General features: G+C 40.1%; 1 protein-coding gene across 1 annotated transcript; it reads left to right on the forward strand.

Moving 5' to 3' along the window:
• The first annotated feature begins 21,960 nt into the window (after positions 1 to 21,960).
• On the forward strand, positions 21,961 to 26,473 carry LOC132648970 (plasma membrane ascorbate-dependent reductase CYBRD1-like). Its single transcript, XM_060371567.1, has 4 exons — positions 21,961 to 22,000; positions 23,202 to 23,369; positions 24,656 to 24,826; positions 25,508 to 26,473. The coding sequence occupies exons 1-4, from the start codon at positions 21,961 to 21,963 to the stop codon at positions 26,284 to 26,286; spliced, it is 1,158 nt and encodes a 385-aa protein (XP_060227550.1). The 3' UTR covers positions 26,287 to 26,473.
• Positions 26,474 to 26,768: the final 295 nt, after the last annotated feature.

Genomic DNA, 26,768 nt, shown 5'->3' on the forward strand with positions numbered 1-26,768 from the left:
TAAGCATAAAGAATAAAGTCCAAATAACAACCTGCTTCCCTGGTCCTGCTTCCCAAGATTTCCAGGCTTTGCATCTGTCTTGACCAAACTCTTGATCCAGACTGGCTCCTCTGGACTTTCTGGACCCACATCTCCCCCTTTTTGTTTTATAAAAGGAGGCTTTATCATAGTTGTCAGGGTCTTAGTTGGCAATAGTTTGATATTGAACTAGAACCTGGTTGGTAGTAACGTTGACTATGTTGCTTACTTGATGTTTTAGAAATTGGATAAAACAGGGGGGCAGATGGAGGAAGGTCTCAATAGTCCTTACTGGCCCAAGGAGGGGAAGAAGCCAAGCTACCAGAGGGTTTGAGTACCATGGGCATAGGGTGCTCCTTTAGACATGTATGTTCTTTCTACTATCCCAGATTCATTAACATAAAAACAGCATTCCTCACAGTTAGAAAACAAGTCTCATCCATTCCAGCTTTCAGCAGGTCTAGAGCTCCTCTGTTTTGTAAAGTGATCCCTCAAGGGAAGATATATGCCTTCAGAGGGACTTGAGGCTGTCTGTAGTGGAGGCCATGGCCTGGTCAACCTTGTCTCTCTTTCTCCAGATCCCTCCCAGATGACAGGTGATTTCTTTAGACTCATACCAGTAGAACTGTGGCATAATCATTACAGGGATGCAAAAAACTTAGAGGGGAAGTTAACACAAGGAGTGATACTGTTATTGCACAAGAGAAGAGCTGGTGGAGGTGGGTGTGGCTCCATGACAACAATGTAAGTTAGGGAAAACACGGGAGTATTAGACCTAAAAGACTGCCATATGAGGCAAAGCGGGAAGGATAAATTAAAAAGAGGAATGTTTTGTAGTGTGGATAAGGCCCACAAGGCTCATGAAGCGAGATGTTAATGGCAACATCTGCCAACAGTTGGGTAGGAAAAAACAGTTGCACAGAAAAAAAAGACTGGGAGGAGGCCAGCTACGTTCTAGATTTATTGCAATCAGGACAGGGCAACTTAGATCTCCTTGGTGACTTTGATTTCCTGGTCCACAGTGCATAGGCAGACTACGGTGGTTGTGGAGCCAGAGCAAGTTGTTGAGAAATGTGTAAGTCAATGGAGGGGCCCTGAGCAAACAAATGGGAATAAACCTTGCCGATAACTCCTGTCATTCATGCCAGAAGTCTAGGAGATCTACTTTAGGGGTTTGATGTCTGTGTCAAGTGTATCTTTTAAATTCTACTCTTCAATTCAAATGAAGGTGACCTCCATAGGTGTCAACATCTTAGATATATGACTTATCCCTGCTTGCTTGATATGGGAAGCAGGCAAAGGGTATTCAAGATCAAGAGAGTCTGAATTTACTGAGTTTTTTTTTTTAATGTTTCACATGTATTTACTGAATGAATGAAGTGTTAAAGGCTTGTGGGTCAAAGCACCCTTTTGGAAGACAGTCCCCTTTGTTGTGTCTGTAATAGGTTACTCTAGCAAAACATCTACAGTGGTGTTTAATGGGAAGATTCGGAGTGGGAGTGGGATGAGGCCTTAATGGAGTTAGAATGGAGAATAACAAAGAAAGCCATGAGAATGGAGAAGAGAGAGGCCTGTGAGGGACACATGGCCTGAACAGCACCTGCCAGGTCATGAATGTCCTTTCAGGAGACATTGTTGTTCCATCAGGGGTAGCATTTCCTTTGCCACCAAAGTCCTAGAACCGTCAGTGAGAGACGATTTATTTTCTTGTTTGGTGGGTTGACACTAAAAAGTTCTGCAAAACACTTTCTGGTGGTAAAGATGGGGTCAGGTCCTTTTTCTTTCTAAGTGATCATATCATTCTACCAGGATAGGAAAAGTTACTCCTAAGGTGTGCCAATGGAGGGAGATAAGGGGCGTTTGACATGTTTGTAAATATTTAATACATTTAGAGTGGCTAAGGCCAGTGTTAATTGTTTTGGGGGTAGGCAATAGTTTTTGTTTTTTGATGGGCTTTTAGAAACTGACGTATTATTTCTAGGATTCCCTGGCTCTGGGGATTGTAAAGAATCCCCATGTGATGAGCAATTTCCCATTGTGAGCATAAGGCCTTGAATTTAAAAGTAGTAAGACAGGGCCATTATCAGTTTTTAATAGCGGAAGAATGTTCATGGTTGCATTTAAGAACAGGCGGTGAATTAATCTTTTTGAGCTTTCTCCCATTGGGGCTATAGCCCATATGAAATGTGAGTTTATGTCAACATTGACAAAGACATAATTTTGGTGGCCTAATTGGGGAATGTGGTGACATCAATTTGTCAGAGGTCATTGGATTTGAGACCTTGGGGATTAGTTCCGTAGTTTGTAAAGCTGGGGTAGTAACAATGGATGCACAGGAAGAGCATGTTTTTGTAGGAAATAGGTGTAAAGCTCTCTTATATTTGTGTGTGTGTGTAAATGGAATTAATCTACTTGCTGGATAGACGCTGTGACTGCTACTGTAGAGGCAGGTTCCATAGGCAAGGGAGTTTTCCCATAGTTATTGGACCTAACAGTGCACTGTGAGTTCTGACATACTGGATGTAGAGGGGAATGGCTTTTCCCTGTAAGAGGGTGGAGAAATAAATGAATATAGGAGAAAGTGAGTTGGCTTCTAATTTGACAAAAGATCTTTATTACCAGGGAAGCAAATTAATAGCATAAACACTGTTTGAGAAAAGATTAAAGGACCCATTGAGCTCTTGGAGAGATAAATAAATAGCATATAGCATCACTCCCCCCCCTTTATATTGGAGGACTGAAATAAGTGGATATGGAATCATTTCAACATTCCTTGAGTTGATACAGTGTTCCTATGAGATCAGAGGAAAGTTAAAAATAAGAAGCTGTATGGGCATTGTTGAATCACACCTAGTGCCATGTCATTGAGGGCTACATTAATAGTCCCTAAATGCTCAATTTCCTCAGATGTTGCTTAAGGGGAGGACAGATTTTTAATCCCATTTTAGGAGACCAGAAAGAGGCTCTACAGGACTGGCGGGGATGGAAAGACATGGTTAAATCCAATTGAGGTTTTCCTGAAACTATAGGGAGGCAAGAGTTAAGGTCTGAGGGAAAGACAGGATGGACTTAAGAGGGCATATTGACATCAGGAAAAATTCCACTTGCAAGAATGCAATGGGTGGGTGGTATAGTCGGAGCAGAAGGGAAAGATGGCAGCGCCGGGAAGACTCTCATTCTGAGCAGCAGCAGCAGGATCAGCACAGTGACCAGTAATCAGAACTCGCGGCCATAAAACACAGTCATTGTGTTTCCCAAGTGAAAGGATACCCCATGGTGGGGAATTCAATCAGCTTTTAACTCACCCAGCTAAACCGCGGAAGAGATCCCGGTTCTGCCAGACTCTTGGCTGCTGGCCGCCAGCCCCAGCCCCAGCCCCAGCCCCAGCCCAGAGCCACAAGCCAGTGTCTCTGGGTACGGTCCAAGACTGAACCATGCGCACCACACTATTAGAGACTGGAATTTTCAGTCGAGAGATAACCCCAGGGTACAGGAAACGACTGGGACCGGCCTTAGGTCACCCAGACATCCCCTGGAAAAGACTTGGGTTCCACGGGCACCCCAGGACCCAGCCCGGAGCCAGAGCCGGAGATCCAGGCTCTGGCACAGAGCCCTGCCTACCTGCACACCTGATTCGCCGCCTGAGATAGAACTGTGGGCACCAGGGCACCAGCGAATGAGTTTCACTGTCCAGTGCAAACACACAGGGAGGGAAACGGCTGGTCTGATCTCAGAGCACTCAGCCGACACCCCCAGCCTGAAAACGTCCCCGGAAAATTACCCAGCTTAGGGAGGCACCCAGTGTCCCAAAGGCCGCACAAAGGCAGACACAGGCAGTTTCTGCGCACCAGACAGTTGGCAGAGACTGAGCCGCCATCACACAGCTGTGCTCCAGGCACAGGCACAAACAGTTGCTGCTCGCCTGATGTCCAACTGGGTCACAGCAGCTGATCATTAAATTTACAACAAGAAACCCAGAAACAGGGCAGCTGCCCTCAGGACTTTCCTGGGTGAGAGGAGAACCCTCTCGACTAACAAAGACTACAGTTCCCACTCAGGTCTATATCCCAGAGGTGAGCAACTCCTGAAAAAACACCAGCTATCCAGGGACTATACCCAAAAAGCTGAGAAGACATCCTTCAGGAAAAACCAGCTTTCTGCAAAGGGGATTCTCTCCACCACAGGATCCCCAGGAACCACCAGTAAATAACCCCAAACACCTAAGATAAAACAATGGGTAGAGGCCAACGTAAAAGCACAAGCAACAAAAGACAGAGCAATATGGCATTTCCAGAACCCAGTTACCCAGGGGCAAGTAGCCCTGGACACCCCAGCATAACTGAAATCCAAGAAGATGACCTAACAACTATGCTCATGAAGATGATAACAGAGGAAACAAATAAGATACGTAAAGACATAGAGGAAGATAAACTCAAACAGAATATTGCCATCTGTAAAGAAATAGAGGAAGCTGCAGCCAAACAGTTTATGGCCTTTAGAAAGGAAATGCTTAAAACACTGAATGAAATAAAAGAAACAGAGTTGAAGGAACTAAAAGAAAAATAGGAAAGTACAATCAGACAGGTGAAGGAAGTAAACAAAACAACTCAAGACCTGAAGATAGAATTGGAAAAATTAAAGAAAACACAAATGGAGGAAATAATGGAAAGGAAGAATCTAGGGAAGAAAACAGGAACTACAGAGGTAAGCATAACCAACAGACTACAAGAGATGGAAGAAAGAATCTCAGGTGTAGAAGATACAGTGGAAGAAATCGATGTATCTGTCAAAGAAAATGTTAAATCCGAAAAATTCCTGACACAGACCGTCCAAGAAATCCAAGACAATATGAAAAGACAAAACCTAAGAATAATAGGTATAGACGAAAAAGAAGACTCTCTTCTCCAAGGCCCAGAAAATATTTTCAACAAAATTATTGAAGAAAATTTCCCCAAGCTAAAGGAGAGGCCAATTAGAATACATGAGGCTACAGAACACCCAACAAATTTGACCAGAAAAGAAAACCCTCCCACCACATAATAATCAAAACAGTAAGTATACAAAACAAAGAAAAAATACTAAAAGCTGCAAGGGAAAAAGGCCAAGTTACATACAATGGCAAACCCATTAGTATCACACCTGACTTTTTAACAGAGACTATGAAAGCCAGAAGGGTCTGGACGGATATCATGCAGACCCTAAGAGAACACAGATGTCAGCCCAGGCTACTATACCCCACAAAACTCTCAGTCCTCATAGATGGAGAAAACAAGATATTCAATGACAAAAACAAATTTCAACAATACCTACAAACAAATCCAGCATTACAGAAGACACTAGAAGGGAAAATACAACCCAGGTAAACTAGCTACATTCAAGAAAACACAGGAAATAAATAACCTCACTTCAGTAAAACAAAAAGCAACCAAGCACACAACCTGATGACCACAGCCAACATCAAAATCAAGGGATCTAGCAGCCACTGGTCATTAATCTCTCTCAACATCAATGGACTCAACTCTCCAATAAAAAGACACAGATTAACAGAATGGATACGTAAACTAAACCCAGCAATCTGTTGCATACAAGAAACACACCTAAGACACAAAAATAGACATTACCTGAGGGTAAAGGGTTGGAAGACGACTTTCCAAGCAAACGGACCCTAGAAGCAAGCAGGAGTAGCCATTCTAATATCTGATAAAATAGACTTTCAACCAAAATTAATTAAAAGAGATGGGGAAGGACACTTCATACTCATCAAAGGAAAATTCCACCAGGAAGACATCACAATCCTGAACATCTATGCCCCAAATACAAGGGCACCCACATTTGTGAAAGAAACATTGATAAAATTTAAAGCACATATAGATCCCCACACATTGATAGTGGGAGACTTCAACACCCCACTCTCAACAAAGGACAGGTCAACAAAACAGAAATTAAACAAAGAAACAATGTCTCTGACAGAGGTCATGAATCAAATGGACCTAACAGACATTTACAGAACTTACACCCAAACACAAAAGAATTTACCTTCTTCTCAGCACCTCATGGAACCTTCTCCAAAATAGACTATATAGTGGGTCACAAAGCAAGCCTCAACAGATACAAGAAGATTGAAATAATCCCTTGTATCTTGTCTGATCACCATGGAATAAAGCTGGACCTCAACAATAACAGAAATAGCAAAAAGCCTACACATACATGGAAACTGAACAAATTGTTACTAAATGACAGCTGGGTCAGGGAAGAAATAAAGAAAGAAATTAAAGTCTTTCTAGAAATCAATGAAAATGAAGACACAACATACCCAAACTTGTGGGGCACAATGAAAGCAGTGCTAAGAGGAAAGTTCATAGCACTAAGTGCCTTCAAGAAGAAATTCGAGACAGCTCATTCAAGCACCTTAATGGCTCACTTAAAAACCCTAGAAAAAGAAGAAGCAGACACACCAAGAAGGAGTAGACGGCTGGAAATAATCAAACTCAGGGCTGAAATCAATCAATTGGAAACAAATAAAACAATTCAAAGAATCAATGAAACCAAGAGCTGGTTCTTTGAGAAAATCAACAAGATCGACAAACCCTTAGCAAAGCTAACTAAAAGACAGAGAGACACCACCCAAATCAACAAAATCAGAAATGAAAAGGGGGATATAACTACAGACACTGAGGAAATCCAAACAATCATTAGGACTTACTTCAAAAGTCTATATGCCACAAAATTTGAAAATCTAAATAAAATGGACAATTATCTTGATCGATTTGACTTACCAAAGCTGAATCAGGACCAGGTAAATCAACTAAATAGTCCTATATCCCCCAAAGAAATAGAAGCGGTCATCAAAAGTCTCCCATCCAAAAAAAGCCCAGGACCAGATGGCTTCAGTGCAGAATTCTACCAGACCTTCAAAGAAGAGCTAACACCAATTCTCTTCAAACTATTCCACAAAATAGAAACAGAAGGAACATTACCAAACTCATTCTATGAAGCCACAGTCACCTTGGCATCTAAACCCCACAAAGACTCAACAAAGAAAGAGAATTTCAGGCCAATCTCCCTTATGAACATTGATGCAAAAATACTTAATAAAATACTTGCAAACTGAATCCAAGAACACATTAAAGATATTATCCACTATGAGCAAGTTGGCTTCATCCCAGGTATGAAGGGGTGGTTCAATATACAGAAATCCATCAATGGGATCCACCATATTAACAAACTGAAAGAAAAAAAGACACATGATAATCTCCCTAGATGCTGAAAAAGCATTTGACAAAATCCAACATCCATTCATGTTTAAAGTGTTGGAGAGATCAGGGATACAAGGCACATATCTAAACATAGTAAAGGCAATATACAGCAAGCCTATAGCCAACATCAAACTGAACGGAGAGAAACTTAATGCAATCCCACTAAAATCAGGGACAAGACAAGGCTGCCCACTCTCTCCATATCTCTTCAATATAGTGCTGGAAGTCCTTGCTAGAGCAATAAGACAGATGAAGGAGATCAAGGGGATACAGATTGGAAAGGAAGAAGTCAAATTATCACTATTTGCAGATGATATGATAGTATATGTGAGTGACACCAAAAACTCTACCAGGGAACTCCTACAGCTGATAAACACCTTCAGCAAAGTGACCGGATACAAAATTAACTCAAAAAAATCAGTAGCCCTCCTGTATACAAAAGACAAAAGGGCTGAGAAAGAAATTAGGGAAACAACACCCTTCACAATAGCCACAAATGACATAAGGTACCTCGGATTAACCCTAACCAAGGAAGTCAAAGACTTGTATGAAAAAAAATTCAAATCTCTGAAGAAAGAATTAGAAGAAGATAAGAGAAGATGGAAAGATCTCCCATGCTCATGGCTTGGCAAGATTAACATAGTAAAAATGGCCATCTTACCAAAAGCAATCTACAGATTCAATGCAATGCCCATCAAATTACCAACACAATTCTTTATGGACCTGGAAAGAAAAATTCTCAACTTCATATGGAATAACAAGAAACCCAGAATTGCTAAAACAATCCTCTACAATAAAAGATCTTCTGGAGGTATCTCCATCCCTGATCTTAAGTTGTACTATAGAGCAACAGTTTTAAAAACTGCATGGTACTGGCATAGAAACAGAATGGTGGATCAATGGAACCGAACAGAGGACCCGGAAATAAACCCACACACTTATGGACTCCTGATCTTTGACAAAGACACCAAAACCATTCAATGGAAAAAAGATAACATCTTCAACAAATGGTGCTGGTCCAACTGGATGTCTACATGTAGAAAAATGAAAATAGATCCATACTTATCACCCTGCACAAAACTGAAGTCCAAGTGGATCAAAGACCTCAACATAAAACCAGACACATTAAATCGGCTTGAAATAAAAGTGGGAAATATCCTAGAACTCATTGGTACAGGAGAAAACTTCCTGAACAGAACACCAACAGCAAGACTCTAAGAGCAACAATCAATAAATGGGACCTCATGAAACTGAAAAGCTTCTGTAAAGCAAAGGACACCGTCATCAAAACAAAGCGACCACCTACAGATTGGGAAAAAATCTTCACCAACTCTTTATCTGACAGAGGACTCATATCCAGCATATATACATAACTAAAGAAGCTGAAAAGCAGCAAACCAAGTAATCCACTTAAAAAATGGGGAACAGAGCTAAACAGAGAATTCTCTGTAGAGGAATACCGAATGGCAGAGAAGCACTTAAAGAAATGCTCAACCTCACTAGCCATTAGGGAAATGCAAATCAAAACAACCCTGAGATTTCACCTTACACCCATGAGAATGGCCAAGATCAAAAACTCAAGTGACAACACATGCTGGAGAGGTTGTGGAGAAAGGGGAACCCTTCTCCACTGCTGGTGGGAATGTAAACTTGTACAACCACTCGGGAAATCAATCTGGCACTTTCTCAGACAACTAGGAATAGCGCTTCCTCAAGATCCAGCCATACCACTACTGGGCATATATCTAAAAGAGGCTCAAGTACACAAAAAGGACATTTGCTCAACCATGTTTGTAGCAGCTTTATTTGTAATAGCCAGAAGCTGGAAACAGCCCAGATGCCCCTCAACTGAAGAATGGATGCAGAAATTGTGGTACATCTACATAATGGAATATTACTCAGCAATGAAAAACAAGGAAATCATGAAATTTTCAGGTAAATGGTGGGATCTGGAAAGGATCATCCTGAGTGAGTTGTCCCAGAAGCAAAAAGACACACATGGTATATACTCACTCATATAGACATACAACATAGGACAAACCCACTAAAACCTGTGCATCTAAAGAAACTAAGCAAGAGAGAGGACCCTAACTAAATGTCCAATCCTCATCCAGAAAGGCAAAGAGAATGCACATCAGAAGAAGAAGAAAACAGGAAACAACCTAGGAACCTACCACAGAGGGCCTCTGAAAGCCTCTGCCCTACAGACTATCAATGCAGATGCCGAGCCTGATGGGCAACTGTTGGGCAGAGTGAAGGGAATTTTATGTAAGAACTGGGAAATAGTAAGATCTGGAGAGGACAGGGTCTCCACAAGGAGAGCAACAGAACCAGAAAATTTGAACACAGGGAACTTCCCAGAGACTCATACTCCAACCAAGGACTATTCATAGAGATAACCCAGAACCCCTGCACAGATGTAGCCCAGGGCAGTTCTGAGTCCAATTGGGTTACATAGTAATGTGAAGAGGGACTGCCTCTGACATAATCTGATTGGCCTGCTCTTTGATCACCTCCCCCACGGGGGGGGGAGCAGCCTTACCAGGCCATAGTACAGGACAATGCAGCCACTTTTGATGTGAACTGATAGACTAAGATCAGAAAGGAGAGGAGAACCTCCCCTATCAGTGGACTTGGGGAGTGGCATGCATGCAGAGGGAGGAGGGAGGGTGGGATTGGGAGGGAAGGAGGGAGAGGCTTATGGGGGGATGCAGAATGAATAAAGTGTAATTGATAAAAAATTAAAAAAATAAAAAATAAAAAAAGAATGCAATGGGTGGAATAAGATGTATTTTAAGAGGAGCTATTTTAAATCCTAAGGAGAAAGTGGAAAGTATTAATTGATCCTTAATTTGGGATGGGGAGGTGCAAGAGTCTCCCCACACCAAAATATATCCATATAATGATAAAAAGAGACCTTTGTTTAAGTAGGGCTTTATTGCTGTGGCAATGGCCTCAAGGCAGATGGTGGAACTGTTCACCATTTCTTGGGAAAGGATTGTCTGCTAATTTTGTAAAGTCAACCCCGAATTGTTAATGAGGGCTATTGAGAATGCAAAGTGCTGACAATCCAGTTGGTGGAGAGGATTGGAGAAAAGGCAGTCTTTAATGTCTATTGCTTAGATGTGGCATTGGCAGGAATTGTGGAGGTGAGTGTTGGCCTCCTTTGCGGGGGGCACCAAACCTATATGGTTTTATTAATTGACCTTAAATAATGTACAGATTCCATATCACTGGGGTTTTTGTTTTATTTTTGTTTGTTTGTTTTGTTATGTTTTATAGCAAACACACAGGTGTGCCCTGAACTTCAGGAAGTGCCAATGTGCTGAATTTGGAGTTGTCTTTTACTAACTGTGTGAGTGCTTCAAGTTTCTCCCTTGATAGAGGACATTGTTCAATCCAGAGAGGCTCATTAGAGAGCCAGTGGAGTTGAAGTTTTATCTTTAACAGTAAGTAGCTCCTAGAATTGGGGGTAGTTAGCAGAAGGGATTTTAAGCTTTTTATGAGTGTTGTTATCATTGCGGGTATAGTCATAGACTCTATTGTAATTTTCTTTTTTTAAGTTTTTAATTTTTTTTTTTTTTTACAATTTATATATCCCAATTGAAGCTCCCTCCCTTAACTCCTCCCAGTCCCACCTTCTCTCCTTTCCCCCATCCCCTTCCTCTAGTCCACGAGAAGGGAGAAGGGGGAATTCTCCTCCTCTGCCTTCTGCCTATCGCTTATTAAATCACATCAGGACTTCCTGGATCGTCTTCCTCTGGGGCCTGTCAGGGCAGCATCATCTTCTCTTGGCTGACTAGTCAGTGTAACTTTCAAAGTCTCTAGGATATTTCTTTCTAGAATAATGGTGATAATGTTGGCCACCAGACAGCAAATCATGCTGTGGACCTGTCAGGGTCCTCCCATTTGTAAGCTTGTTTGGTGGTAAAGGCATGGGAGCAGTCTCCTAAGTATAGAAGTTGGAGCCCAGGATTTAATTTCCAGTTTTGTGGGACCTGTTATCCTAAAATTGTTTTATTTGCTCAGTATCAATGGGGCATTTGAATGCTTTGTCACCTGTTTTATGGTTATTTTTGAGTGAGAGCCTAATGAGATGTTGGAAACCCTTAAACACTCTAAGGTAACAGCTTTCCATCTTACTGCAGGGACTGAGGGCTGCATCTGTTTTAAGTTTAACGGCTCCAATGGCTTGCCATTCCTGTCATGATAGGAGTGACAATCTCTCCTCCAGTGGAAGTCCTTGTGGCACTGGGGACAGATTGCCTTGAGGGGGTGACATTTTTGGTGGACAGGGCATTCACCTCTCCAGTGTCCCTTTTTGCCACACTTATAGCCCCTTCTCTTTTTATCACAGCAACAATGGCCTGAGCTATGGAAGCAGCCTGAAGTGATGCTGTCCAATACCCTAATATCCATCTATCATAGCGTTTATCTTTGACACTTTGGAAGGTGAAGCTGCACTGAGAAGTCATACCTTCCCAGACAGAGGTCTCTGGCTGCAAGATGGAACTTTTTCTTTCTAAGCTCATTTTAGTTCCAATAATAAAGTCATAGAGAGCCTCTTCTGTTTTTTGGCAGAGGAAGAGCAGGGAGGTGGAAAAGTGATGAACAAGGGATGAGGTGATTCTGTCCCAGGGTGGAAGCCCACAGAGATACACCTATAGTGTATAGTAGGGATGCAAGGAAATATATGAGGCAGTTTGGACAGGACCATAATCTTTTGTTAATCTTGTGGTGTATTGCTTTTCTAAGACTACGAGGCCTTCAACTGACAGCATTTAGCACATTCTCTCTCAGAGTTACCAGAAGGTAGGAGTGATGCGTCCTTGGAGGTGCCCTACTTAGAGGGACCCTAACATTGGCAGATGGAGGCTTTAATAGGCAGAAAACATGGGGGGGTGCGGAGAATTTCCTCCTTGGCTTTCTCAGTAGTGGATGAGATAAGCAACCTGAGTCCCATATATGAGGGTATCATAGGTATTACCCTTTGCATTGGCCGGCCCATGGCAGGGCGGGGGACACATCCTACTACTGCTGACGTCTGGATGAGATTTCAGGAGTTTAGAACACATCCCAACCCCACTCTTGTTCCAGACTGGCTTGCCCAGTCCTATGGCTCCCTAACTCCACACTGCAGTTAACCATAAGGCTTTTCCATGATTAATTTAATTTAATCCTCCCTGTGAGCACAGTGGAAATGTTACATCTCTGAGAATACTGAAGTTTTCACAGTTCTAAGTACTTTTCTCAGTCTTCCAGATATCCACAGTTCAAACCCAGGTCTATTTGAAACCAACTCTGATGATCACAAATCTTAGGACTCTAGGAGACTGCATTCTTTTTAGCATGTTACCTCCCAGCATTAATTGGACCAAGCTTTGCAAATAACTACATGAGTCTGAACAGGGATCTGGAGTTAGTTGGGTGCATGAAAAGAAAAAAAAAAAAAGGATATTGATGCTGACACTACAGTACAACAGGAAGAAAGTGATGTCCTCAGGCAGGCAGATATGATCAGTCATGCATTTCAACAAACTAGTGCTCAGAGTGTTGAGCTAGCAAAATTTCTCACTTTTTTGCTTGTTTGTTTTGAAGAGCACACCTTTGTAAACATGTCAGTTAAAGAAATGTTTGCTGGCTGGTTAAACTTCAACTCTGCAGACACGGTACGTCTAACCTTTACTTTCTGCTTGATCTTTATATTTCAAGAGGCTTAAGTCATGTCACACTGTGATTTAATGTTGAAAAAAGGGATTAAAACTTGAAGTAGTGTTTTCAAAGCAGAGTTTGAAATCTTCCAAATTATGGGTAACACACCACACTGCTTTTCATTAAGAAGGATACATTTGAAATTAAAAAACAAAATAGCAGTGATCACATGCTAAATGTTCTTGCAGGACATGGAAATGGTTTTAATGTCAGAATACAGAGATTCCAGATCCTGACTTGATATAATTTATCAAATTTATAGAATGACTACAGCTATTCTCAAAATGCCTTAGGAGCAGGGCTAGGGGATAGCTTAGTGGGTGAGAGAATTTGCTGCATAAATATGAGGACTTATTTCAAATTCCTGTTTCCACATTAATAAACAGGCATAGTAGTATACACCCATAACCCCAGTGCTGTGACAGAAGAATTTCTGGAGCTTCTGTGTACAGCCTGGCCAGTATGGGGTCGGCTTCCTCCCTCAAGGTATCCAGGCACCAGTATGCACAGATGCTGGACTTGAAGGAATGAAGACAAGCTTGTCAAGGGCAAGTAAGTTATCAGGATAATGGTCCAGCAGTGAGTGTGGAGAAGAAACAGCCTTCTCTGTGACAGTTTGCATAGAATTAGTTCATCTTTGTTGGGGAAACAAGGGCTATATAAACCTTGGGAAAGTGAGTAGGAGTTTGGGGGTGAATATGTATCATTGGTTAAGGATGAGGTGCTGGAAAACTTTCATTTGCATGAAGAAGAATTGCAGGTGATACCTGGATGTCCTTATAAGGAAATAGGAAAATTTAACCTGAAACCTGGCCACCAGCCTATAAGACTACCTCAAGGAGGGCAGAGGTAGGAGTCACACAGCTACATGCATTGAGGCATACAGGTCCAGGACAGAAAGGGAGTGGTCCTTACTTCTGCTGGATTCAAGATGAGGCTTTCAGTGTTTGAAGATGTTTTGACCTTACTCTTGCACAGGGTCGGCTCCCCTAGTCTCACAGATCAGATGCTCCACACAGCCTAGTTTCAAGTATATTGAAAGACTCTGAATTGAGAAAACTGGATAGAAAGTCATGGAGGACAACACCTGTTGTCTTGTTCTGTCTTTTGCTTGATCACATAATCACGTGCAAACACAGCACACACACACACACACACACACACACATACACTTCCATGGAGCCACATACAGACGAACACTGAGTTAGCAATAACTGATCTAGCACATGTAAAAATGTGTCCTTAACCTCTAAAATTGCCATTGATAACAAATACTGTCTGTTGAACCATGGCCTGAAAAATAAATCAGTTGTTAGAATAAAGGTAGGACATGATATAGTAACATTACAAATTTTAAAATACTTTATTGTATTATTTATTCTTATTGTGTATCGTGTGTGTGTGTGTGTGTGTGTGTGTTTTCTGGTACCACAGCATATGTGTAGAGGCCAGAGCACCAATTTCTACAGTGTGTCTTCCACTTTGGATTCTCAAGATTGAAGTGAGGTGGTCAAGCTTGCTTTTAGCTGTTGAGTCATCTGGCTGGCCTAATATACTGGTTATAATTGAAATGTGTTTCTTATAAATAATTGATGGGTGTTGTTTACTCATTATTAAATTTGAGATTCATATTGGAGCTCAGCAACCCTCCTGAGTGAAAATTTTTTATTTTATATTAGCTGACGATACTTGGAAAATTACAAGAGCTTATGACTAATTATCTTAATATTCATAAAATGACCAAGCTGTGTTTGATACTTGAAAAAGATAACATTGAATGGAAAACAATGAACAGCAGCCAAATTAGTAAACAGCTAACAAGAAGCATTTATTGACTTAGCAGAATATAAGCAGATGTCAAAGGAAGAGTGCACTAATTTTATTTAGCCTAACTAGGGGTACAGAAAACAAGCACTCAAATTCTCCAATAAGGCATCCAGACATGGCAAGCACATTGCAACCTGGGGTTCTCTTTGGCTTAGGCTATACACAAATATCTCTCCAAACAATGTACCTAGCAATGTCTGACCCTTACCTGAATCTCTGTATACATACCCCACTTCAAAGAGTAGAACAATACTCTCTTCCCTAACAATCTTTAAAAACTTCTTTTTCATGGTCAGTTTTCATTCAAATGTATTAGAAGCCTATCTAGGTAATTGAAATAAGAGACTGATCTGGCTCATCTAAACCAATTTGGAGTACATGCTCAATGAGTCACTCAATGTCCTCCTAATGAACTTATTTAGAAAACCCCCTATTAAACATCATATACCTATGAATAAATGGATATGTATGCAATTAAATCAGATGTATCATGAGAATGGATATCCATAGTAAACTAAGACTTACCTAATCTAAATCTGTCAATCAAATTACAGAAATACCTATGCTAACTTTAGAACAACCAACTCTTTCTTGTGCACTCCATAAATTAAGGCCCCAGTGAGCCTCAGTGTGTCCTATCTATACTCTCACTTTGTTTTTCGGTAAGCTCCTTTTTACACTTTTCTGTCTGAGTAAGATGGAGAGATCCTGGAAACACTCCATTTAGCCAGTAACTTCATATAACATTTACATTCATCACCAAATGATGACATGAATTATGGAAGCTCTCAGAAGACTGAAACTATATGTTACCTTCTAAGAATTTCTAAGACAGGCTCAATCCAGGTCTAACCTCAAACCTGTTGAATAAGATCAGAGGTTATAAAATAATTCATCCTACTGTCATTCCAATTTCAATTCTAAAATATTAACTACAACCACACTGAAATTCCTTTTATTTTCAGGAATTTTTATAATGTCACTCATAATTAAGTAAGAGAAAGGCACATTATCCTTGTTAACAATTGTCATCAAACGTTTTGTTTGGTAGATAAAAATATTAACTCTAGAATTTATTAGGAATAAATCCTTGTTTCCTAGTTGCTATTTTGATTGGCTTTGAAATGTCATTTAAACCCCACTCTTGTCATTTGCAAAATGCAGATGTTCATAGTATCCATGTTAGATGACTTGGGAAAGCAGAGTGAGCTCTTAGAAACATCAATGCTTTTGTTATCTGGGATGTATTTAGTCTTTGCTATAGCTACATATAGACTTTCTACACATCAAGATTTAAATGTTCTGAAGCTCAAGATCTCTGTTTTCAGGAAGCAAAAGTGGTAGTGCTACCTGTTAAGTCCAAATTCAAAATGAAAAGAAAAGCATATGAACAGAAAAAAAGAAGAAAAAACAAAGAAAAAAAGAAAAAAAACAGAAGGAAGAAAAAAGAAGAAAAGAAGGAAGGAAGAGAGGAAGGAAGGAAGGAAGGAAAGAAGGAAGGAAGGAAGGAAGGAAGGAAGGGAAGGAAGGAAGGAAGAAAAAGCAAAGGGAGATTTGGGGAGTTTGTTCAGTTGCAGTCTATTTGCTAGTAAACAGGAAACCCTGTGTGTGATTCCAAAAACTGTACAATATCAGGCATGGGTACAGGTGTCTGTAATTTTATCAGTGAATATCAGGTGTTCAAGGATACCATCAGATATGTACTGCGTTTCAGGCAACGCGCTGGGGTACATGAGACCCAATAGAGAAAAAGAGAGAGGGAAAGAGCTTAAGTGTTTAGGGTGCACACATGAGCAATAACTTTTGATGTTGTAAAAGGAAATGACTCTCAATTCTCCTTTGGGCATTTACCTTGTACATTGTATTTCATTTTTCATATTTTTTTGGTTTTTTTGTTATAAACAAATATGTCACTCACATGCAGATTGGCAAGTGCTTATAGGCTGACAAATAGTGGCTAGAATAGTTTGTGAGGTTCTTATTCATCATTAGGTGTTATTAATATTACTGTCAGTCTTATCCTCCAAAAGTTGGCAGGATTCCTACCCCTAGCCTCTTGTGCCATCTATGTAAAGCTTCCTATCGGACTATCTGAACTGAACTCATGGCTGACTCTTTATCTATCAAGTTTTCATGGAACATATCCAATATACATAATACTGTATTACACTACAAGGACATTTTCTTGAAAGCATATACTGGACATTAAGCATATCCCTTTACCATCCACCACTCTTTCTCAGCCTCATGAGAACCTTTGTTTTTCTAGAAAGATCCCTTCTATACTCAGCTGAAATCTTATTCCTAACCAGTCTTCAGCCTCTAGGGTGTCATTTGAGAATTAAAATCTACTTATAGGATTTATGTGTTTAACAAACGAAGTTGAGATGCCATCAGCGTTCATAAAGACCCCTGCTCAAAAGTCATGCTTTATAAACTTACTTTACTCACTGTGAGCCCTGACAGGGAAAATTTCTGTTTGTGTTAGGAGAGAATGGCACCCAAGTTCAGAGAAAGTGCTCAGCCTTCATACACACACAAAAGAAATTGGAAGTGTTGAGAAAACAAATTAAAATGGAGTACTTGCTGGGACAAAGAGCAACAGTGTTTAAAACTCATTGTCCTCCCTAGAATGACTCATATTTTGAACTTTGCATTTCCGTTTTCCTCATATCTCTGGGATGAGTCCATGTTATTCTGCTATGTTCATAACAGTTGATTCTCTTGCGAAGATGTCTTGTTGCTTCCTTCTTAAAACTACAACTCATTTAAGACCCAGCTTTATGGAAATAATTTAGAAAGAATACCTGAAATAAGGCACAGTATGTCTCCTTTCTAACTCCCATGATAATCTATGCTTACAATGATTCACTCTTTCCAATCCATGTACCTGTTTGTATGTCCACCACTTCATTGAGATTAAGTGTTCCCAAGGATAGCGCTAAATCTACCATGTCTCTGAGACTGTATTAGTCAAACAGTGTCTCAATCTCAGGAGAATCATGATACATATGTAGTGGGATGAATAACTGGATAACTCATACCATAGTTAAAATGCAAGCTCACACTCCTACCCATTATTCCATGGCAGATATCAATAATCTCTACAGTTACATTTAATAGCCTTTAAGTCATTAAAATAATCAAAATTCATGCTGTGGTTATCAGAAAAGAAAAAAAATTATGAAGCTTCTGACAATGTCCTTAATAGCAGAGTCACTCCCCCAATTCTGAAATGGGGTTAATTGTCATCCTTCTAACATATGAATTTAATAAGACTTTACATGTCTAAAGTCAAATTGCTTCTCTGGAAAAATATGGCATAAAATTAATCAGCAGATAACACTGTTCTGCATGTGCCCAGGATAGGAGAGGCATTTTTGAAGAGAAAGAAACTCTCTGCAGCATAGGCATCATTTCCATGATGGAGGATGGGATGGGACAATTGGACTATGTCTGCAAATTTATTACACTGAAATATTCAGTATTCATCACTGTTGTTTACAGACATGATCAGCTGGGCACATTGCTCTTCTATGATGATGGAAATTCAACAATGTAAGCTTTAATTACACAAGCAATCAGGGCAGGATTAGATGTGGTGGTGAAATAAAATGTAGTTAGTGCCCGGAAAGAACAATGATTACTCCATGAAGACAAGGAATGTTGCTCCCTACCCATCCCAGCCACACGTGCACACACACACACACACACACACACACACACACAGAGAGAGAGACTGAGCCTTCCAGCGATAATGGTGTGAATGATAATAATGAAGATGCTGGTGGTAAAGATGATCATGGTGATGATACCAGTGGCATCACTCACTATCGTTGAATACCTTTAATACAATTGGTGCTATGATGAGTAATTACAAATTAACATTATTTCAAACACTTTGGATTTCATACATTTATTATGTATGAAATAATACATAATAATTTCATTTATGTAATGAAATTACATAAATATGCATTTATAGGTTTAAAAGTATTGGTTTTGTTAAATATTGTAAGGTGCTATTACAACTAACATTACTCGAAAAAAGACAGCATTGCTCATTGATTGAAACCAAAATTCCCACTCTCTCCACAGATGCTCAAAATTTTACATTAACATCTATCCAGGAAAATTAGTAAATAAAAATAAGTAAATAAATAAATGTTGCCTAGGAAGAAAACGATATGCCTCTAGCCACAAATGTTATAATTATTATAAGGAAAATTTTAAATAATACATTTTAGAAATGATTAGAGTTCTGACCAATAAGGTGGCTCATCCAGTTAAAGATACCTTCCATATGTCTAAAGACCTGATATCAATTCTGAGGTGTTGAGGAAGAAGGGAACCAACTCCTGCAATCTGTCCCCTGGTCTCCACAAATGCACTGTGACATATACTGACACAAACAAAATTACATACAGTAAATAAATACAAAATACAGTTTTTAAATTGTAGTATTTTAAAGTATTTAGTATAATGGCAAAACTTAAGATCAATATTCTGTTTTATTTCTATATATTAAAAACAAATAAGCTACAAATTAAATTGAGAAAAGCACCAAAACAACAGTATAATTATTATTAAAGTAAGTAGTAGGAGCCTAGGTCTCAGAAAATAAAATGTTATTATTTTTAAAAGAAACTAAAGAGTATTAATGGAGTAAAATAATTCTCATGTTCATAAATAGAAATATCTAACATTATTTATACAGTATAGAAGAAATGGCATTTATCATCAGAAAAGACAACGTAAAATTTCTGATCATATGTGATGATACCCATTGTGTAGAATCAATTAAATAAATATGAAAATTATGTATGCAAACTTTATAAAAGCTATAATTTCAACACAAAAGATATAGCTTTATGTTATAAGAAACAAGAAACAAATTTATAACAAAACTTTAGCAGCTCAGTGTCCCTGTGGATTTCTGAGTGAGGGGATCAGGGGCTGCCTCTATCATGAACTCAGTTGACTGCTCTTTGATCACTCACCCCTGGTGATGCAGCCTTGCCAGGCCACAGAGGAAGAGGATCCAGGCAGTCCTGATGAGACTTAGCAAGCTATGGTCAGATGGCAATAGTGGAGATCTCCCCCTTTCAGTGGATTAGGGGAAAGGGAGAGGGGAAGAGCGAGGGAGGGATAGAGCTGGGGAAGCTGAGGGAAGGCGCTTCAATCAGGATATGTAATGAATAAATTGTGAAGGAAAAAAATTAAACGTAAATAAAAAATGATTATAATTTTTAAAAAAGATAAAATAATATTTGACGTATAAAATTAAGAATTATGTTAGTAAAATAATTCATGACTTATTTTACTTAAGAAAAATCATGATATATATATATATTTTCTTATTCCTGGTTTGGCTTGAAGTTCTTTTTTTAATTTTTATTTTTAATTATTTATTAATTATACTTTATTCACTTTGTATTCTCCCTGTGTTTCCCTCTTGATATTCTTAATACAGCTAGGAAACATTTAGAAACATTGGGTGTGATCCTGTGGCCTCTTCATGCATAAGCAAGTGCACGCACATGCATACATACATTTGTATTCAAATAAAATAAATATATAAATGTAATTTAATATTAAAATGAATACAAATGAATTAAAATATCAGCCAGGATTCCTACTTCTCCATGAAACTTTTCTCAGTTCTTTTGTTTTTTTTTTTTTAAATTAGGTAGCGAACTCCTGCAGATATATGTGGGTTACCCTCATGATGCCGCTATTTTATTGGCTTCTTTGTCTGCTTCCCAAGTCCACTATGAAGCCTCCAGGGTCTTCCATATCTCTATATTCATTGGCTATTTGGTACACACTAAAGATGTATGAATAAGCCAGTGTGTGAAAGAGTGTTGAGTGAAGGCAGTTGGTGGCTTGTGTAGCTTTAATAAACAACTTGGAAAGCATCAAGCATTATCCATGCTTGAATCATGAATCATATAGTATAGGAAGACTATTCAAGACAAAAAAAGATTTCCACATGACAAAGTTGACTGCCAAAATATTTCACTGGCAAGAATTTGGGGGCTATCCTCTATCCTATGACTCAACTAACCTAAATTTCCTTTTGGTTAATATTTTTATCTATTCTGTGAAATTTGCCTATGTGGAACTAGTGTACCTCCATCATCCCTGCCACCAGCTACAAATTCCTTAGGCTGCCCACGCACAGATGTGTTCCAACTTAATTTTCTTTTCATAACCCTCCTGAGTTCAGTTAGTGTTGTCCATATGTCCATGATCCAAGGGATAGCTACCAGTGGCCTCTCTGTGCCCCACCAAAGAACAGTGGCTCTTCCTCTCTCAGCAGCCATCAACTGCCAGCAGCTCCTCAGACACAGGTGCAGCCTCAAGTAACGAGTGAGGGAAATCTTAGGAAAAGTGAAATCCATGAACGTTTTGGATGGGAGTGTAAAGCATGGAAGGCACATGGGAAATCAGTATGGAGGTTTCTGAAAAACTAAAAAGATGACTCTGAATGACCCAGCTATACCTCGTATATCTCTTCTGGGCATGACCCCAAGACTAACTGGGGAGGGACTTGCACTGCCATGCTCACACTCACTGCTGCTCTGTTTGCAACAGGAAGGAAATGCTAATTCACAAGCATTTCTAGCAAGGTGTTTGCTCTTCTTTTCCTACCAGTTTTTTCTTTTTCTTTCTTTCTTTCTTTCTTTCTTTCTTTCTTTCTTTCTTTCTTTCTTTCTTTCTTTCTTCTTTTATTTTTTTTCCAGCTATGCTGCTACCATGCTGCCCTCATAGTATAATCCTGGATACCACAGTGATCTATGGCTTCCGGCCAGGATGTTCTACTATGTAATTGCAAGTATTGGGAAAGAAATGAAGTCTTAAACACTGCAGTATATTTATTTAAATGACCCTTGTTTTATTCTAGAGACCGTGCTGCCAAAAGTTGCATGCACTGTCTTCCTTCATTTCCTCTGTTAATGTCTTCTAAGCTCAGTTTTTATTTTCATTTGATAAAGTATCCATTTTTCCATACTATTTTAATAGGTGTATTCATCTTATTCCTTTTTATATATTTATATATATGGTGTAAACTAGCCTTATACCAAACTACTTTTTCTATATGTTTATCTCTATATGGTGCATCTTCTTTATGGTTTATCTCTACATGAGAGTTAAACCCAGAAATATAAACTGTGTTTCACACGGTAAGTTTGCAAATTCTGGTTACATAGACTCCAATTTATGATGCACTTACTCTCATTTTCTTTTCTTCTTTGTCATGCTTGTCTCACAGGATCGAACTGGAACACTTAGCTTGGAAAAAATTTAAAACACAAGTAGGTGGAGTTAATAAGTGAGTGTGAACAAAGACGAGAACAACTAACTATGTTCTGGTATGAACCAAACACTTGAACTCAGCACTTGGGGGATGGGTCAGTGGGTAAAAGCATGAGGACTTGGGTATGAATCCCCAGCATGTGCACACAATGTCAGGCATAGGGCATGGCTACATTTATCTATAATCCCTGAATATTGGGAGCTCCCTGGCCAGTTCTCCCAGCCCAAACTGATTTTCTTGCTCAATAAGAGACCTTATGTCTAAGGAAGATAGCACATCAATAAAATCCTCTTTGGGACTCCACAAACACACACACACACACACACACACACACACACACACAGGTGGGCACATCCAAACAGTCATATGCAAGCACCCCATACTCACATCCACCAGCTTGCATACAACACACAACCGCACAGAGACAGAAAGAGTTAACTGCCTGCAGGATGATTCATTTGTTGTTATCACCCAGTATGTAACGTAGATACTGAAATATCTATACCAAGAAGAGATTAAGCAGGAAGGTGGTTTGAGCTTTATTTTAACTTTTGTTTTATTTTAATTTAATTATAAACCTGGTGTTTATAATTTTACACAAAACAATGCATCCAAATTGACAGGATTCCAGAATCACAAAAGTCAACAAACTTCTGAGCATGTCTGAGAAGGAGACTTCAGGCTACATGAATTGAAGTGGAAAGACTCCTTAAAATTGGCTGATACCATTCAAGGTGCTATGGTCTAAAGCACCTTGAGAAAGAAAAAGAGATGAGAAGAGAGAGAGAGAGAGAGAGAGAGAGAGAGAGAGAGAGAGAGAGCAAACTCAGCATCCATCTCTTTCTGCTGCTTGAATGGAGACACAAAGTGACCATCTGTCTCAAACTCCTACTGCTATACCTCACTCACAGCAATTTTCAGCATTATATTGTAAACTATTTTGTGTGCACATACTAAGCAAAGCTATATACATATACTTATGTATATACACATATTCATAGATGCATCTGTATATCATGTACACGCACTTCTCATTGTTCTTTATTTGGTTAATTTAATTTCACTAGAATATCCATACACAGTGAATTACCACAGAGGCAATTTTGGGGAGCTGACAGTGACTGAAAGAGACAGTAATACAAACACAGCAAGAAGAGCAGAAAAGCAGAGAGAGCCAGAAGAAGAGGTTGAACAGATGAATACATCCAACAATGAACATAAAGATGACATCTTGAGTTTGTGATTCTTGAGATGTATACTCTGCTTTTGTTTGGAATCAGTCTTTACGATTCAAGATTCATTCATATTCTTCACCTTTCTGAGATGCAACTTAACCTTCTCTGCAGCCTATACTCTTTTCTTTGCCTGTATGCTACATTTATGGAAAAGAAATCAACTGAGTTAAAATGAGACAGCCACTGATAAACCTATATATTCCCTTGGAAAGTATAGTAAGAGCAGTATTAAATCCAGAAAGGAGGGGATGAAAGCCTAAGCCATTGGTCTAAGCTTAGTTTGATCCACTGATGTATAATGGTTGTTCCTTATACATCTTGATAGTCAGCTAGAATCACTGTGTAATCACACTTTTAGGTGTATCTATGAACATTCTTCCAGAAGGAATAATGTGAACAGGAAACACCCCCTTTAAATACAGGGAGTACTATCAGAATAAATAAAAAAGGAAAAATCAAGCTGAGGGCCTGCATGGTCTTTCTGTGTCTCCTCACTGGCAAGTAGTGTGACCAGCTGCCTCACACTCCTGCTACCTGGCTTCCCTCTTCGTGGAGGACTGACCCCTGCAACTATAAATCTGATTAAACCATTCCTTCTTTAAGCTGCTTTTGTCATTTTTTACTTCAATTTACTTATTTTTTAATATTTCTATTTATTACAATTTATTCACTTTGTATCCCAGCTGTAACCACCTCCCTAATCACCTCTTGTCATTTTTTTTTAATTGTGTCATAGCCACAAGACAGCTAATGCAAAGTTTTTGTCTATTCTTACCTACATGTAGTCCATCATATCTACTTTTTGTTATTGCTGTGGAGATGTAATAAAGAATTTAATGATGAGAAAATGCATGGGAAGTGATTAAGGAATGGTTACTGTCAATAATTTTTATTATTGTTCTAGCTCTAAATAAGTAGGTAAGTGTTCTTGCTTTTCATTGTCATTCCTCTGAAAGCCTTTGATACTAAAAGCAGGCTGAAAAGGCGGCTCACTGTACAGCATAATTTGGTTCTTTTGAGTGGGATGATCCCCAGGAATTGAATCCCTGTCTTGGCACAATTTATTACAACTAGTCTTCCTGTGTGTCTCTCATTCTCGGTGATCCTGCATTCACCTGCCACCCCGAACTTTGCAAAGTTTTCTATCTCTCAAGTTCAATTAAAAATGCACTTGTTCAAGCACATAGCTTCACTCCCAAATGTTTCTGTCAAGACTGTTGAGAATTTCTTTCTGGTCACCTTTTGCTCCTAATTATGACCAGCTGCGTGCTAATTAACCGCTGCAGGTGTCCCAGGAGGTCACAGTGCCTACAGCCAGGGCAGCAGCAGCATTGCATCTGGCATAAATGATAAGCTGTGCATTGATTCACCAGGCCAACTTCCCACAGGGCAATTTCCTTACAGGCTCCTTGTAGAAGAGATAACAGAGACAGCAATGTTTTCAGTGTTCAAACCATGTAAGACTGAAATGGTCACATTGTTTTAACTCTATTTCAATGCCTAAAATCTTCAAACACTAAACTGGAAATGTTTTTTGTTTTTGTTTTTTTTAATTACTGATGAATATTTGAGTGTGTGGAATAAATTAAAGTAACATAACATAAAGGTGTTGTTTTGGGGTTGTTTTGGAGTTGCTAACTATGGCTCAAGTACATTATTGGACTCCAGTGTCTTTGGCAGGAAGTGGATAGAAAGAGCTAAATGATGGACTTGAGCCCTCAAACCATCCATTTTTCATTGAGTAACTTATAATCATATGATTCATTTGTCATCTTGGAGGTTTACTCCTTTTGTCTGCTAACCTAAGCCTATTCCTGGAAGCTTATATCCTTCCATACAATCTAACCTAGGCCTAGAATGTTTTCAGCCTCTGAAACTGCTGAATAAGCAAACCCTTTCTAGTTCTTCTTGAACTCTTGTTGGCTGGTCTAACTCAGCTGTTCTGGCTCAAACTCGTCTCCAAGCTGACAGACTCATTGTGGTTTCTCTCAGTTTCTCACTGAATAGCTCTGCTTGACCTCATACTAACTTCGGTAGGATGTTCTAATCTCCTGTCTCCTTGTCCTTCTCTGGTTCCTTCTGTATCTCCCTGTGTCTAGCTTGTTCTCTCTTCAACCTGTCTCTTTAAAACTCCTGAGGTAAGTGGGTGCTGCACTTCCGCGAGGGGCTCGGCTGGGACGGCGGCGCGCTCGAGTTCAACTGGCACCCGGTGCTCGCGGTGACCGGCTTCGTCTTCATCCAGGGCATCGCCATCATCGTGTACAGACTGCCATGGACCTGGAAATGCAGCAAGCTCTTGATGAAATCCATCCACGCGGGCTTAAACGCGGTGGCCGCCATCCTGGCCATCATCGCCGTGGTGGCCGTGTTTGAAAACCACAGTGTCCAACAGATCCCACACCTGTACAGTCTGCACAGCTGGGTTGGACTGACAGTCGTCATACTTTACGTCCTACAGCTTGTTGCAGGCTTTTTCATCTTCCTGCTGCCATGGGCTCCGATCTCCCTCCGGGCACTCATCATGCCCATACATGTGTATTCTGGGCTCCTCCTCTTCGGGACAGTGATTGCGACAGTCCTCATGGGCATGACAGAGAAGCTGTTTTTTGACCTGAAAAATCCTTCATACTATACCTTCCCACCAGAAGGTGTTTTTGTCAACACCTTGGGCCTTCTGGTGGTGGTGTTTGGAGCTCTCATCTTTTGGATTGTCACCAGGCCCCAGTGGAAGCGTCCTAGGGAACCGGGCTCTATCCCTCTTCAGCTAAACGGCGGCACCGCGGACGCAGCGGAAGGCGCGATGGCCATTAGCTCCGGCCACAGCGTGGACACCGCAGACGCAGAGTTAAGCGGCGAGGGAGCAGCCCGGAAAAGGACCGTCGGCCTCGATGACGCTGGCCAGAGGTCCACCATGTGAAGTGTAGACGCCGCCACGTAACTTCTCTTCCAGCGTCAGCTTAGCTTCTCCTGCCGTAGGGGACTTGGGTTCACAGTGCCAGTGGGTAGCGGGGTCACCAGGGGGGCCTGCCTGAGAGCGAGTGCGTTGACCGAGGCCTGTGAACTTGACAAACGCGAAGGGACGTGGTTAGTAGAAGCTGTAGCTGTGTCCTCTCTCTTCCCGGGGACCCACGCCTTGGATGTTTCTGCCTGTGAGCACTCTTGGCCTCTCCCTACTCCCCATTAATTCCGGGAGCGCACGGCGATTTCAGAACTAGGTAGAACCTGTCTTAAGTTTGAAAATAAAGTCACGAATACCTGGAAAAAAAAAAAAAAAAAAAACTCCTGAGGTAAAACTGCCTGTGACTTATACAAACTGAACTCCCACAAATTAAACTCCATTGTATTGCCTTTCAACTCACTGACTCAACCAAACTTACTAGAATTCAGAGACCTGCATGC

This window comes from Meriones unguiculatus, chromosome 18, assembly GCF_030254825.1.
Source record: "Meriones unguiculatus strain TT.TT164.6M chromosome 18, Bangor_MerUng_6.1, whole genome shotgun sequence".
NCBI classification, from domain to species: domain Eukaryota; kingdom Metazoa; phylum Chordata; class Mammalia; order Rodentia; family Muridae; genus Meriones; species Meriones unguiculatus.

Bases quoted from the DNA above. Each gene is read 5' to 3' on its own strand.
- LOC132648970 (XM_060371567.1), top strand. From the start codon at position 21,961: ATGAGAGTTAAACCCAGAAATATAAACTGTGTTTCACACG. The intron at 23,370-24,655 runs GTTTGTGATTCT...TAACCGCTGCAG, and splicing joins ACATAAAGATGACATCTTGA to GTGTCCCAGGAGGTCACAGT. The intron at 24,827-25,507 runs GTAAGACTGAAA...AAAACTCCTGAG, and splicing joins GTTTTCAGTGTTCAAACCAT to GTAAGTGGGTGCTGCACTTC.